The 13,008-nt window shown below is 40.3% G+C and overlaps 2 protein-coding genes across 4 annotated transcripts; both read right to left on the bottom strand.

Moving 5' to 3' along the window:
• Positions 1-1,771: 1,771 nt before the first annotated feature.
• LOC123957241 (heterogeneous nuclear ribonucleoprotein A0-like) lies at positions 1,772-9,022 on the bottom strand. Its single transcript, XM_046029903.1, has 2 exons — positions 8,925-9,022; positions 1,772-3,558 (listed from the first exon to the last, which is right to left on the bottom strand). The coding sequence occupies exon 2, from the start codon at positions 3,344-3,346 to the stop codon at positions 2,450-2,452; it is 897 nt and encodes a 298-aa protein (XP_045885859.1). The 5' UTR covers positions 3,347-3,558; positions 8,925-9,022; the 3' UTR covers positions 1,772-2,449.
• Positions 6,087-11,585, bottom strand: LOC123957240 (heterogeneous nuclear ribonucleoprotein A0-like). Of its 3 annotated transcripts, none has more exons than XM_046029900.1 (4): positions 10,431-11,585; positions 9,342-9,492; positions 8,925-9,025; positions 6,087-6,193 (listed from the first exon to the last, which is right to left on the bottom strand). In XM_046029900.1, exon 1 carries the CDS (start codon positions 11,517-11,519, stop codon positions 10,614-10,616), a length of 906 nt encoding a protein of 301 aa, XP_045885856.1. In that variant the 5' UTR covers positions 11,520-11,585; the 3' UTR covers positions 6,087-6,193; positions 8,925-9,025; positions 9,342-9,492; positions 10,431-10,613. The 3 variants fall into 3 exon arrangements, with proteins under 3 accessions (XP_045885856.1, XP_045885857.1, XP_045885855.1); XM_046029901.1 differs by having other exon boundaries at positions 9,342-9,471; XM_046029899.1 differs by lacking the exon at positions 9,342-9,492.
• Positions 11,586-13,008: the final 1,423 nt, after the last annotated feature.

Below are 13,008 nucleotides of genomic sequence, written 5' to 3'. Positions count from 1 at the left end.
CCCAGATTAATCGATTGGTCTGTATGTCTGAAAATAGTGAAAAACTACTGTCCTGAATACCTATAGCCCAAGATGATATCTTCAATTGAATTTCATCTGAGCTTTATTGGCATGGGGGGCAGATGTTTACACTGCTAAAGCAAGAGTGACATAAAAACATGTACATAAACAGAATTGTGCAATAAAATATATACAGATAAGTGTAATAATAATACATGTAGCAAGTACAAATAAGTGAGAACTATGTACAGTAAATACTTCAAATGTCTTGTTTTGTCTGACAGTCTAAAAATCTAAAATATTCAGTTTACAATGACTTAACACAGAAAAGTAGAAAATCCTCACAATTAAAAAGCTCAAACCAATGAATGTTTGGTAATTTTCACTATTTTCAAAATACTGCACACTCCATCGTCTTCATTTTAAACACTGTACAGGTCTTTTTATTATTAAAGATAGATGTGTTTTATTGTATTGTCTATTTTGAGTCTCTTTGTTTGTTTTTCTTTTCTCAATGTTTATTGTAACTTGTGTTATAAACCAAAAAACCATAGTAAATTCCTTGGGTGTGTAAACCTACTTGGCAATCAACCTGATTCTGATTCTTTCTAGGGAAAATAACTCAATTCATTGTCATTCGCTTATCCTGAGGAAAATAACTTAATTTATAAACTGTTCCAGCTCTGAAATGAAATGTGACCTTCAATCACCAGGTATGAAAAGGGGGTTTGCATGCAAATATAAAAAGAATTGTACATATTCGGACACCAGGAAGCATTCACTGATCCTATACTGAAAATGCTTGATGTGTATGTTGTAAGCACCACTCAAAGATTTAAAGACTCAAACCTAGAAAATATCAAAGAGACAGTTTACATCTGTCATGTGTCTTACAGCACTTTGGTTTGGTCTGGTAAAAAAATTAACATGATTACCCATAACATACTGAAATATATAGTAAAACGCAATTAAGTTTCCGTTTATAACAGAAAGACTCAGGTGAAGACGCTTTTGTCCCCAGAAACAGGGTTAGTGTGAGAGCTCACACTTTCTTCCTCTCTGCTGCCGGTGCGTCCTACTATTGTCCACACACACACAAAAAAATCAATCTTGAAGGAGTACTCATAAAAGCCATCTGCCCTTTAAAGATGGAGCATTCGTAACCATTTTCGGACCTTAAGTTCATTCATGGTTTACAGTTATGACACCCCAACAACGCCAAAGAATGGAAATTGGAAAGATGGCTCATATTTGGTGTCCAAAAGCAATCAGGATTCAAGTTTCTAAAAATGTACACTTCAATATTGGAACCTTCAAGAAAATTAATGTTATTTGCGACCAACTGGCTGCATGTGGGGGTTTATTTAAAAAAAAAAAAAAAAAAAGCAGAATTTGAAAACATTTTTCTTTACCTTCATTGAAACCTGTTTACAAAATGCAACTTCACACCGTATGCTTATTTAAATACTTTCTCATGGTTTGCTTTGTGATCCCCACCCCACCCGCCCAAAATGAACTAATTGCAATCAAGGGCACAGGGCCAATTAAACAGCACAGGTTTCAGTGATGCACACAATCGGCTTCTTCCACCAAGTAAATCTTTGCCGGTATAAAATGGCCGATGAGTGGAAATGCAGGAATTTGCAGGCAACACTTCCGCCTGGTGGCAGCTCCCTGAATTCAATCCACACTGTTACAAAAGCTGTAACGAGGGAGATTGCCTCACTTGAAATGTGATCCACGCGGTTTGAATTAAGACTGCGAGATTAGATAGATTTTCAAAACATTAAAAACTTTAATAAAAGCAGAATAGACATAGGGGTGAACTGAACACATGGGTTTCAAACGTTTTAATCTAAACCAAGGCCTGTAATGGGACGGGAGAAGTGGAAAAAAGTAATTTACAACTGACAACAGTCCATGACATTTCTCCAAAAAGAACAAAAAAAAAAAAAAAAAAACACTTTGCCACGTGCGTTTAAGATCAAGAAACTCAAGCAATCGAGTCCCATGCTGCCCGACACTGCCACCAACTTTACTTAAAACCCTGAGTTCATGATGCAAAAATAACAGACACATCTGGCTGGTTTGCAAGACAAACAAACTCAATTTGTTGAGTTGAGAAGCAGTGACCGACATTGATTACGTCTTTACAAATGGTTGAAAACAAGTCTTTCCCAAACAGAACAAAAGTACAATTCAATAATTCACAATTCTTAGTAGTAAAGTACATAATGTGTGGAATAAGAGGACAGATGGGGTCCGGGTGGGGGGAGCCAGGATCCAGAGGACAGTCTCATTCATTCCGCTTGGGTGATGGGCACTGCTCCCTTCAACCGACCCCTCACCCCAACTGGGCTTGTATTGTGTGTGTGCGTGTGTGTATGTAAATTCAAGTTTGTTGTAATCAATTTTCCCCATGAACATCTCAAAAAACTTGAGGGAGCCACTAATAACCGCCGCTAAATCCACCACCCCTGCCGTAGCCGCCGCCACCGCCGCCTCTGTTGTATGGAGCCCCGCTCCTGTAGGAATAGTTGCCCCCCTTCACTGCACCATAATTTGAATGCTGCTGTCCATAGCCGTCCCCAAAGTCACCATTACTGTACCCACCCCCCATCTGGTTGTCGTATTCTTCATATCCCCCTCCGTATCCCCCGTAGCCTCCTCCACCGCCGTTGTAACCCCCGCCAGAGCCGTAGCCGCCTCCGTAATTGCCGCCGTAGCCTCCTGCGTAGCCGCCACCTCCTCTTCCGCCGCCATAGTTATACATTCCTCTTCCACGACCTCTTCCTCCTCGGCCACCGGTGGACATCTCCTGCTTGGTTAGAGCTTTCTTTACTTCCACCTTGTTGCCGTTGATGGTGTGGTATTTGGTCAGCACCGCTTTGGTGGCGGAGTCCGTGTCCTCGAAGAAGACAAAGCCGAAGCCTCTCTTCCTGCCGGTCTGCTTGTCAGAGATGATCTCGGCCTTCTCCACCACGCCGAACTGGGAGAAGTACTCCGTCAAGTTGTCCGCCTCGATGTGGTCTTTCACACCGCCGACGAATATTTTCTTGACATTGGCGAGGATGTCCGGGTTGTTCGCGTCCTCTCGTGCTATGGCCCTTTTCAGTTCCACATCGTGGCCTTCAACGACATGTGGGTTAGCCGCCATTGCTGCGTCGGCCTCCTCCGGCGTTGAGTAGGTGATAAAGCCGAAACAGCGGGACCGTCCGAGCTGCTGGTTCATGACCACAACGCAGTCGTTGATCGTGCCGAACTGCTCGAAATACTTGCGGACGCCATCTTCTGTAGTCTCCACGTTCAGTCCGCCGACAAAAAGCTTGCAAAGTTTAGTCGACATGATTGAATTTCTTGTGAGAATAGTATACTCAGACCGTCCCTCTTCTTCTTCTTCAATGAACGACGTAAGGGCGGGCCGTTTGACTCACTTGCCTTCGTAAGACGTAGGTGTCGTTGATTGGTCATCTTGAAAAAATCATCACCCCCATTGGCTCGCAAGCGAATCACGCTGATGCTGCCTTCAGGTGGTATCGGAAATCTTACGTTCAATTGCTGAGGAGAAAGGGAAGCGTGGATTTCTGCATTAGTGGTCATTCGTTTTGTTCTAATACCGTACAAAGCACATTAATAAAGCTATGTTCCGAATAATTCCCTTATGTTATATTATTTGGTACTCTACAACCACTAAACACAGATACACAACACAGATAATGTATATTTAAATTTAACAGCCATCAGCCTTTCATCGATGTAAAGCTCATATGTTCTTTTAATACACCGGAAACGGGATCTTACCAGCTCTTACCAGATTTTTAAAAAAACTACAATTACACGTAACTACAGATACCGTAGACCGGGAAGTTGCAGTGCAAGATATAACATCTAATAAAAACAGTGACAAAGTCCTGGTCGAGTTAAACATTATCTTTTTTTAATTTCATTACAACCCACAAATATGAAGGGTATCCGAATAAAATTTCTAAAATGTAGCCTAGATAGTGGCATAATGTAAGTGATTGAGGGCTCTTGTTTTATTGAAATGCCAATTATCTTGCCCAACAAACACCTCAACATATAAAGAAAGTATCAACACACTGAACCACAATATACTGTGTTAATCCAGTTCTGGTTTCTTTAAGATGAACAGTGCCTACTCACGTTATAACCCCCCCCCCTCTTTTTTTTTCAAAACAAAAAAAGTAATTCTTCTTACTGCTGTTTTTTTTTAGTTGTGATATGACGTGGCCATGAATGTAACAGCTGTCTCTCTTGAAATTTAGTGTTCATTGTAATTAGATGTTTAATCAGTACTTGACATCAGATCTGTGCTTTCAAATGCAGGTCTTTTACTATTTAAACTAGTTACATTATCTTGATCATATCAGTTCTGAGGCTCATGATGTCATATAATGGCTTTGAGAAGTCAAGTCAGTCTTATTTATATAGCCCTATATCGCAACACTGCCTGAAGGGACCTTAAAATCTGTACAGCATAGGACACCCACTATCCTTAGACCTTTGATTGTATTAAATGATCAAGCTTCAATGTTATTGTAGTCTCCTCTAGCTATTTATGATTTCAGACAGGGAGACCAGGTCACACTGGTCTTGAACCCATAGCAAAGACATACACAGCACCAACACACTGAGCCAACTATAAATGTATGCATGACACAATTTTAGTTGTTTTTGATTAACAGTTATGACCCACTTAGGGAAATTTTGCTTCAAGGGGACAAGCGTTGGACTAAACTATTGAATATGCCATTTCTCTTAAGTCAGTCTTTTCACAGTAAGTGAAATCTGTTTCAGCTCCATTTCTGCTGCTGAAGAGGACTACTCAGTGTGCTTCTCCAACCTAGTTCAAAAGAATCCACATGGCATTAATGCATGTTGCAACATGCTCATGTTTTAAGCCAGTACCAGCTTTAAAAGTTCCTATTCATTGCCCATGCAGTCTCGGTTCTGGGAAACCATCAACCAGTGGGGATGGTGATGGGGCAGTGGATAAGACGCATGCCTTTGGTGAAGGAGAGACCTGGATTCAATTCCTCGCTGTGACACACCCACCAATGTGTCCCTGAGCAAGACACTTAAGCCCTAGTTGCTCCAGAGGCGTGCGACCTCTGACACATCGGAACTGCAAGTCGCTTTGGATAAAAGCATCAGCTAAATGAATAAAGTAAAATCAAACAAATCAGGTTATCAAGTTTTTTCTTGCAATGTGTTTCAGATTTTGCACTGGCGCTACACTCAGCTCTTAATCTTTGGTGTCTGACAAACACTACATACCCATATGTATCCATGGAGTTTGACTTCTAGAAGCACTATGGGGCAGGATTTTTTTTTTTAATCATTTGTGGGCACCCGTTATCTCTCTCAACACCAGGACACACAGATGATGCGACACACACTCCTACCAATGATTTCAGACTATTCCACTGAAGTACAGGTGGCTGTAACATGAAAAGATAAACAGCAATGCACCAACAAAGTCAAGGGAGAAAGAAGGCAAGCTGGTAAGAACTGAGATGTAAAAAAAAAAATAAAAAAAAGAAGCAGGATTTAAAATAGTCAGCTGTAAAATTGTTTTGAGGCGAGAAATGCATTTGTTAAACCTCAAGGATACACAAAATGCATTTTCGTGAGTGACAGCAAGTGTTAACTTTTTGTGCTAGACAGAGATACAGAAAGCATGTAGTTTAGAGAGACACACATGGAGGTGACATAGATTATAAGTGTAAATCCTTTGGTTTCACTCAAAAACTGAGGTTATAAAAGCCCAGCCTGTTGCCTATGCCAGCACCAAAAATGATAAGCGCTGAATTGGATTCATTACAGTACTCCAAAGATCTGGAAGTGTACTCCGATCAGTTTTATGATTCCAACCTGGTTGAATGAAACACAAATACACCTACCAACTTTAGATCTTTGACTTCACCACCTCTGCAAACCTTATCCATCCAACAAAACAAAAACATCAGTTCACAACCTTATTTTGCCCCCTTTATGACATGCATCACCAGGGGACACATGCAACCAAGCTATCCTCGAGGTAAAGAAGTAAGATAACAAGTCTCTTGGTGTATAAAAATATATAATTTATTGTAGATTCATAAAAAGCACGGCAGACAACAGATGTTTCCTTTTCCTATGGGATGATCAGAAATCGTCAAGCACCATTATCCTATAAAAGGTAAGAGAACAAAAGTAAAATGTACACCCATCACTGTGTTGAGCATCACTTAACACACAGTATTTTTGTCACACAACCTAACAACTTATGTGTCACGCTAGGTCTTCTGAATCATCACAGTACATCAGACAAGATTTATTTATAGGAACGGGCTTTTACTCGCATCGGTCCAGTTAAGACAAATGCCAGATTTATTCTGTATAATTCTCTATAATTGCTTGGCTCCATTTTTCAATCAAGCACTGGTGGAAAAAGTATTATCTTTATCTAAATCATCTGACTGAAAGTTCAAATACCACACGGTGAAAATAACCTAAGAGGTAAAGTCTTACATTCAAAAACTAGTATTAAAACAGTTATGCAGTACAATGTTTCCGGTCAGTGTGGATTAATATTACTGCTGCATTCGTGTGTTGCATGTTACTGCTGTAGATGAGCCAATTTGAACTAATTTATATACTGTTGGTAGTTACATCAACAGCAATGCATCATTTTCTGTAAGATCGTAGGTTCGTAGCGTAGCTGTCCTTCGAGTACAACATCTCTAAAAACTAAATGTTTTTTGAGTCCAGATAAATAGCCCTGGTTTCAGTTTTGTGACAATGCATTTTTTTAAGCTTATCCAAGGTTTGAAAAGCTGTCAAGGTCTAAAGCTGTCATGCAGTGAAATATAATAGTCTCAGTAGAGAAGAATCAAGTTGCATAAAAAGTATAACTACCCTGAAGTACAGTAAATTAACTTCCACCACTGCGATTAAGGAAGCAAGGCAAGTTGATATTGTCAGATGTATTGCTGATGAATCGTTTAAGCCCTCTAGTTACTCCAGCTCATTTTTCTAAGAAATTCATTGATTTTTGCTGCTCAATTAGGAGCATTCTTTCAATTGACCAATAAGCTAAATAATGTATTTTAGGTATGTATTCATCAACATTATCCAAGGAAGGTTAAAGTCAATAGCAACTGGACTTTTTTGAAGATATCTCCCGACAGACTTCAGTTCAGAACACCAAATGTAGTATCTTCAAACAAGGCTAGTTGCTATTGACTTTAACCTTCCTTGGATAACTATGATCTGGATGGCTGAAAACCTTCACCAACATTGATCAACATTCTGGTCAGCAGACTTGAAGACCTAAAAAAAAAAAAAAAAAAAAAAAAAAAAAGTCCATGACAAAACTTCTCATGGCCCGAATACTTGTTTAAAGGATGCGGCTTATAGAGCTTCTGAATTTTAAATTGAAAAAAAAAAAAAAAAAAACAACACGCCACACCTGTTCTGTAAAAGTAATTTCACATAGTTATTTGTACAGCTGCAGAATTTTGCTTCATGTTAAAAATAAAAGAAATTGAAAGTTGGTGAATCAAACTGTCTTTGTTTTCACCTCCAGAGCCTGTTCAATACAAATATCAGGTGCATTTAAAGAGGCTAGCATTACTAATACATTTCATATCAACTCTACTTTTGACTAGTATGATCCAACCTCTAGTTTCCCCAATTACTTACATATGATAATTCTGCAACACCTCCTGTCAAATGACATGAAGTTCTCAAATAACTTGTCTTCAAACACTTAAGTGCACTGAAATAAAAGGGAAACTCATCCCCTAAAAACAGATCCACACAGCAGTACACTAATGTGATGAATCAGGCAGTTCATTTTGCAGCTTTTACCCCGTTTCAAGTTGATAATTCATAGACACTGCATTAAAAGTGTAGAGGTTCGAGTGAACTACTACTGAACTGCAATATCACCAACACAGGTCCAGTCAGCCAATAGACGTCAGAAAACGGTCTGGTTTAAGAGGATAATTGTTTGACAACTTTTTTGATCCTGTTCTATGCAACAGTACCAACGCAAACACATTGATGCTGTACAAACATGCCACCTAAATGGCACAGCTCCTGGGGCCCCTGAAGAGGTCTTGTGAGGTTTAAGTGCAGTTGAAGTATGCATCTAGTAAGCACACGCCTACACTTCCTGATGACACACGTGGGTCTTTCAAAGCATGTGGCTTTCCCATCAGCGTTCCTAGTCTTGAAACAAGTCTGCAGACAAATGTTCATCAATACAAGTGTGTCGTAAGCCTCCGACCTCTGCTGTATAGACTTTTGGGCCGAACGCAAAAGTAATTCACATACCACAGAAAGAAATCCATTATTACCAAGATTGTGTTGCAAAGTCAGTTATGTATACACCCAAGTATATTTTCCTTCACCTATTTTATTTGAGGTTTTGTTAAATTGGAAAAATAAAGTCATACCATGGCCAAGCTCACACATGGCCTGTTAAGCAATTCATAAAAATGGGTAGACTATTAAAAACACAGGACAAATTATAAATTAAAGATTTATTAAATTTTGAAACCCACAGTGCCCAAAATGCTAACGCTCTCCCAGGTAATCAGCACTTCAGTTGGTGGTCTTTAAGTAAATGTTTAATATAACATTTTTACACACAAGTTTGACAGACGTTTCTTTCCCACCTTGTTCAATACTGAATACTTCTCTTCACTATTACATTACCTCTTCATGCCTGTAAAAGGTCCTTCAACCTAAGGAAGCTCACAGGTCCAGTAACAGTCAGTGCTGGTCACTGGGGAAATAACTTGATTGCATGGGGGCACTGTGTTATCAAAATCACCCACCCAAAAAAAACCTTCAATAAAACCATCTAAGAAATGCATTTAGACCACACCATCCTTTTTGAAAACTGACTTCACCTGAGGGGGAGAAGGCACAACCACTCTCCGGTCCCCCCGTTGGCGTGGAGACTCACCCCCCATCGTTTTCGGGGTGATGTTACCCAGGTTACCGTAGCAACCTGGAGGAAATGGGAGAGAAAGAGTGTGAGAAACTGAACAAAAACAACGTTTTCTGGACGAGACACCAATTTACTTGTTCCATTAATTGGTTAACGGTGGAACATTTGGGTCCCCTTCCACCCACTTAAAGTTCATTAAGACCAAATTAAGTAACCCCCCCTTTTTATTTTAATATTAGCTACATAAGACGCATTGAGCTATAAGTGTCAGTTAAGTTGATTTAAGATTAAATAATGGCACACTCGTGCACCATCTCATGAAGATATTCCATACATGGTTGACCAACACAGAGTGAAGACAGGTTGATTTACATACCTAGTTTGCTGGATGTGGATATCCTAAAGAGATATTTCAGACTCCTATCACAATCGACCCCAGGTAATCAACAGGGTCCTGACGTAGCCTACAAACAAACTGCTACGGCTATTTTGGCTGGGATAGCCTACTGGAATACGAGTAAGAACACCTAAATTAGGAATAATCAAAGATAAATATCAGAGCCCTCATGCCCACATATTGATATGTATTAAATATGTAAGAAGAAAAATAAAAAGTCATATTAGCAGTGTCTATAAAGCACATAATTTGATAACAAGGTCAAACCCTACAAAGCCTACATGCATTGGCTGTGGGTAGACTATATCCATTCTGTAACCATTTCACCCACCTGAAGAATAAACTGTGGGAAAGATGCCATGTAACTAAAGATCAACAAGATGATGTCACTTATAAAACCTGTGGATAAACTTGAGGAAGCCTGGTTAAATAAGTAAAATAACTAAGCTAAGTGGTATAACGTTTTATTTAAAATGAACATACATAAGCATACCAAGGTGTTTAAACAGTAGGTTTTGTTCTCCAGACATGAAAGTATACAATATACATTAGATATTGCTACAGGTAATGAAAAAATGAACAATATTTATAAACTATTACTATGCGTGAGGAGAGTTTGAGTACAATGTGGGGAAGGAAACAAGAAAAACTGGATCCCGCAGTATCACGTTCCGCCGTTGCTGAATAACCAAAGTAAATTATACATATAATTGATGTTATTGACAACTATGAAATCCAAAACCACACAACATGCTTTTCTCATCCTCGTACATTGATAGCACACTAAGTTTACTCCAGAAAACAAAATCTAATTGCTTAAAAATGCAAATATTAGGATAATCAGAACTTCGTCAGCAAAACAATCCTACATCGAAATTGAAACGAGTGAACGCAAATAAAAATATAACGTCACTGAACTCTAAACGACAACTACACGCCGTCGGCGTGGGTACATAATAAAAAAAGGGGTCATTGTATTTTTTTTTATTCTTCATTTTACATGTCCTAGTTGAAAGGCAACAACCGCTGCCCGTTATTATCAGGTTTTCTGGGAAGTGGCCTTCCTACCTGTGTGGGTTTTTGAGGTCTTCATTATGATTAGGGGGAGGGGGTCTCTGTGTCCGTATCTCTGCCGTTGTTGGATTTCACGGCAGACGCCCCGTTACTGAATTTGAGTTGAGCGTCCAAATCCTGGCTGGATGTAATTTATGGTCAGGGGGTGGGGAGGGTTTTTCCATTGTGCAGTCTTATTTAGTAGCCGCCGCCGTAACCCCCCCTCGGGTATCCGCCGCCACCACCGCCTCTGGTGTAGGGAGCAGCGCTCCTCTGACCGCCGAAGGGTGGTCCTTTCATGGGGCCATAACCAGAAGAATGCTGGCCATAGCCGCTGCCAAACTCATTGTAGCCGTTTCCACCTCCATAGCCACTTCCCTGGTCTCCGTAGCCACCCCCATATGGTCCGCCGTAACCTCCATAGCCGCCGCCGCCACCACCGTTGTAGCCTCCGCCATTTCCGTAGTTGTAGTTTCCGCCGTAGTCCCTGCTGCCGTAGCCATTTTGATTTCCCCTCATGCCTCTACCAGGTCTGCCTCTCGGCGACATACCGGTTCTGTTGGCCGCCTGCATCTCCTGCTTGGTCAGGGCTTTCTTTACCTCAACTTTGTGTCCATTGACTGTGTGGAACTTCACCACAACAGCCTTGTCGGCTGCGTCGTGATCGGTGAAGTAAACAAAGCCGAAGCCTCTTTTCTTTCCGGTCTCCTTCTCCGAGATGACTTCGGCCTTCTCGATTTGACCATAGTGGGAGAAGTATTCGGTCAGATGTTCCTCCTCAATGTCGTCCTTCAGGCCGCCAACGAAGATTTTCTTCACTTTTGCAAGAGCCTCTGGCTTGTTGGCGTCTTCTCTCGCCACGGCCCGCTTCACCTCGACCGCGTTGCCGTCGACGGTGTGCGGCCTAGCTGCCATTGCCGCGTCGGCCTCCTCTGGTGTAGAGTAGGTTACAAAGCCGAAACAGCGGGACCGCTGCAGTTGCTTGTTCACGACGACAACGCAATCGGTGAGAGTACCATACTGCTCGAAGTGCTTGCGCACGCCATCGTCGTCAGTGTCCACGTTTAGCCCACCGACAAAAAGTTTGCAAAGCTGGTCAGTCATTTTTGAGTAATGGCGACTTGATAATCACTCAACTACTTCAATAGTGAACTAACCTCAAGATGGCGGGCGATGACGAACGCGACTGTATTTATACCGGAGTGGTGTGACGACAGCTTGGAAGTCGGTAACACCTCTTCCGGTTCCACTATTCTGTCTTTTGTGGCACGAAGACAACCAATGTAATGCTTAAAACGTATAAAATGAACACATGAAACCGCCTCATTACATAAAAAATACAAAATAATAAAATATATTAACAGAATACGTATTTTATGTTATCAATTGCAGTGTCGTTGCAGGCTATCCTTTGGTATGTTTTTGTGTCGGTCACATGTTAACAAAATGCATGGATCAAATACATTTGTTATATTTATACATATGGCACCTGAAAATATTTAAGCTTCTGTCCACATACTCAGAGAGTATTTTTAATTTGTTCCGATATGAAGCTCAGAAGTTATAAGGCCGTGTTAATAAAACGCGCTATAGGCTACTGAATTGGGTTATAATGGTTACGCGGGTTTTAACCAACCAAAACCACACTCTCAACCAAAAATTAAATGAAATGTGGCACACTGTAAATAAAGTTGAAAATCTGAGCCAGTGCCTGTGGAATTGCCTTAGGATTGTATATAAGGCATTTAGACATAGGCCTAGGCGCTGACATCAGTAAATCTGACAAAGGAGACCTCATCATAAGAATCACCAACAGCAGCGTGGCTTGTGTGCAAGATTAGACTATATTTTGAGTATTATTGGACTGGATGATTAAAATGTTTTTTTATATCAATGTTGTTTTGGTAGATCAAAAGTTTATGGCAGTGAGTGCAGTGAAAAGGCAACAATTCAACTTTCTTGCAGAAGATGACGATGCTTACTTTGGGGTTTTAAATGAGGTATATTCCCATTCAATAAAAAATCTAAAACTATTAATCGTGTAGTCAATAAATAGATTAAATATAAAAAAAAAGATAATCAAACTGATTATTTCTGGCAAACATTCACTGGTTCCAGGTCCTCCCATTTGAGGATAGGCTGCTTTTCTGTTTTATTTCACTGCAATTTGAATATTTTTGGCCTGTTGGTTCAGATAAAACATTTATAAGGTGTTACACTGGGCCTGGAAACATGAAATAGACACTTTCTGACATATCAACAATTAATTCTTGGAACTGATATAATAACTGACAGACTAACCAAGAACAAAAATAATGGTTAGTTGTGTACAGCGCCCCAAAACCCCTCTATTTTCATGTGAGAGTACACACAAAGGTGTTGCTGGTGGCCCATTCATGGTCTTTTGAGCCAGATTTAATTTGCACCGTGGCAACATCACAAAGGTCTAGTGCCAAATCAAAGTCGCCTAGTTTTTTTGCTCATGAATTTCCATGAGATGCACATTACAGAGAAGTGATCAAGACTACAGTATATTACCGTCTGTAAGCCTACACAGAATGCTGATTCTTCAGACCATGGAGATGTAGTTTCA

This window comes from Micropterus dolomieu, linkage group LG19 (genome assembly GCF_021292245.1).
Source record: "Micropterus dolomieu isolate WLL.071019.BEF.003 ecotype Adirondacks linkage group LG19, ASM2129224v1, whole genome shotgun sequence".
NCBI lineage: Eukaryota > Metazoa > Chordata > Actinopteri > Centrarchiformes > Centrarchidae > Micropterus > Micropterus dolomieu.
Note: the sequence above shows the minus strand (reverse complement) of the source record. Positions and strands in the feature narration are given on the sequence as shown.

What these genes read in the sequence shown, in the direction of transcription:
- LOC123957240 (XM_046029900.1), bottom strand. Translation starts at nt 11,519, where the DNA reads ATGACTGACCAGCTTTGCAAACTTTTTGTCGGTGGGCTAAACGTGGAC.
- LOC123957241 (XM_046029903.1), bottom strand. Translation starts at nt 3,346, where the DNA reads ATGTCGACTAAACTTTGCAAGCTTTTTGTCGGCGGACTGAACGTGGAG.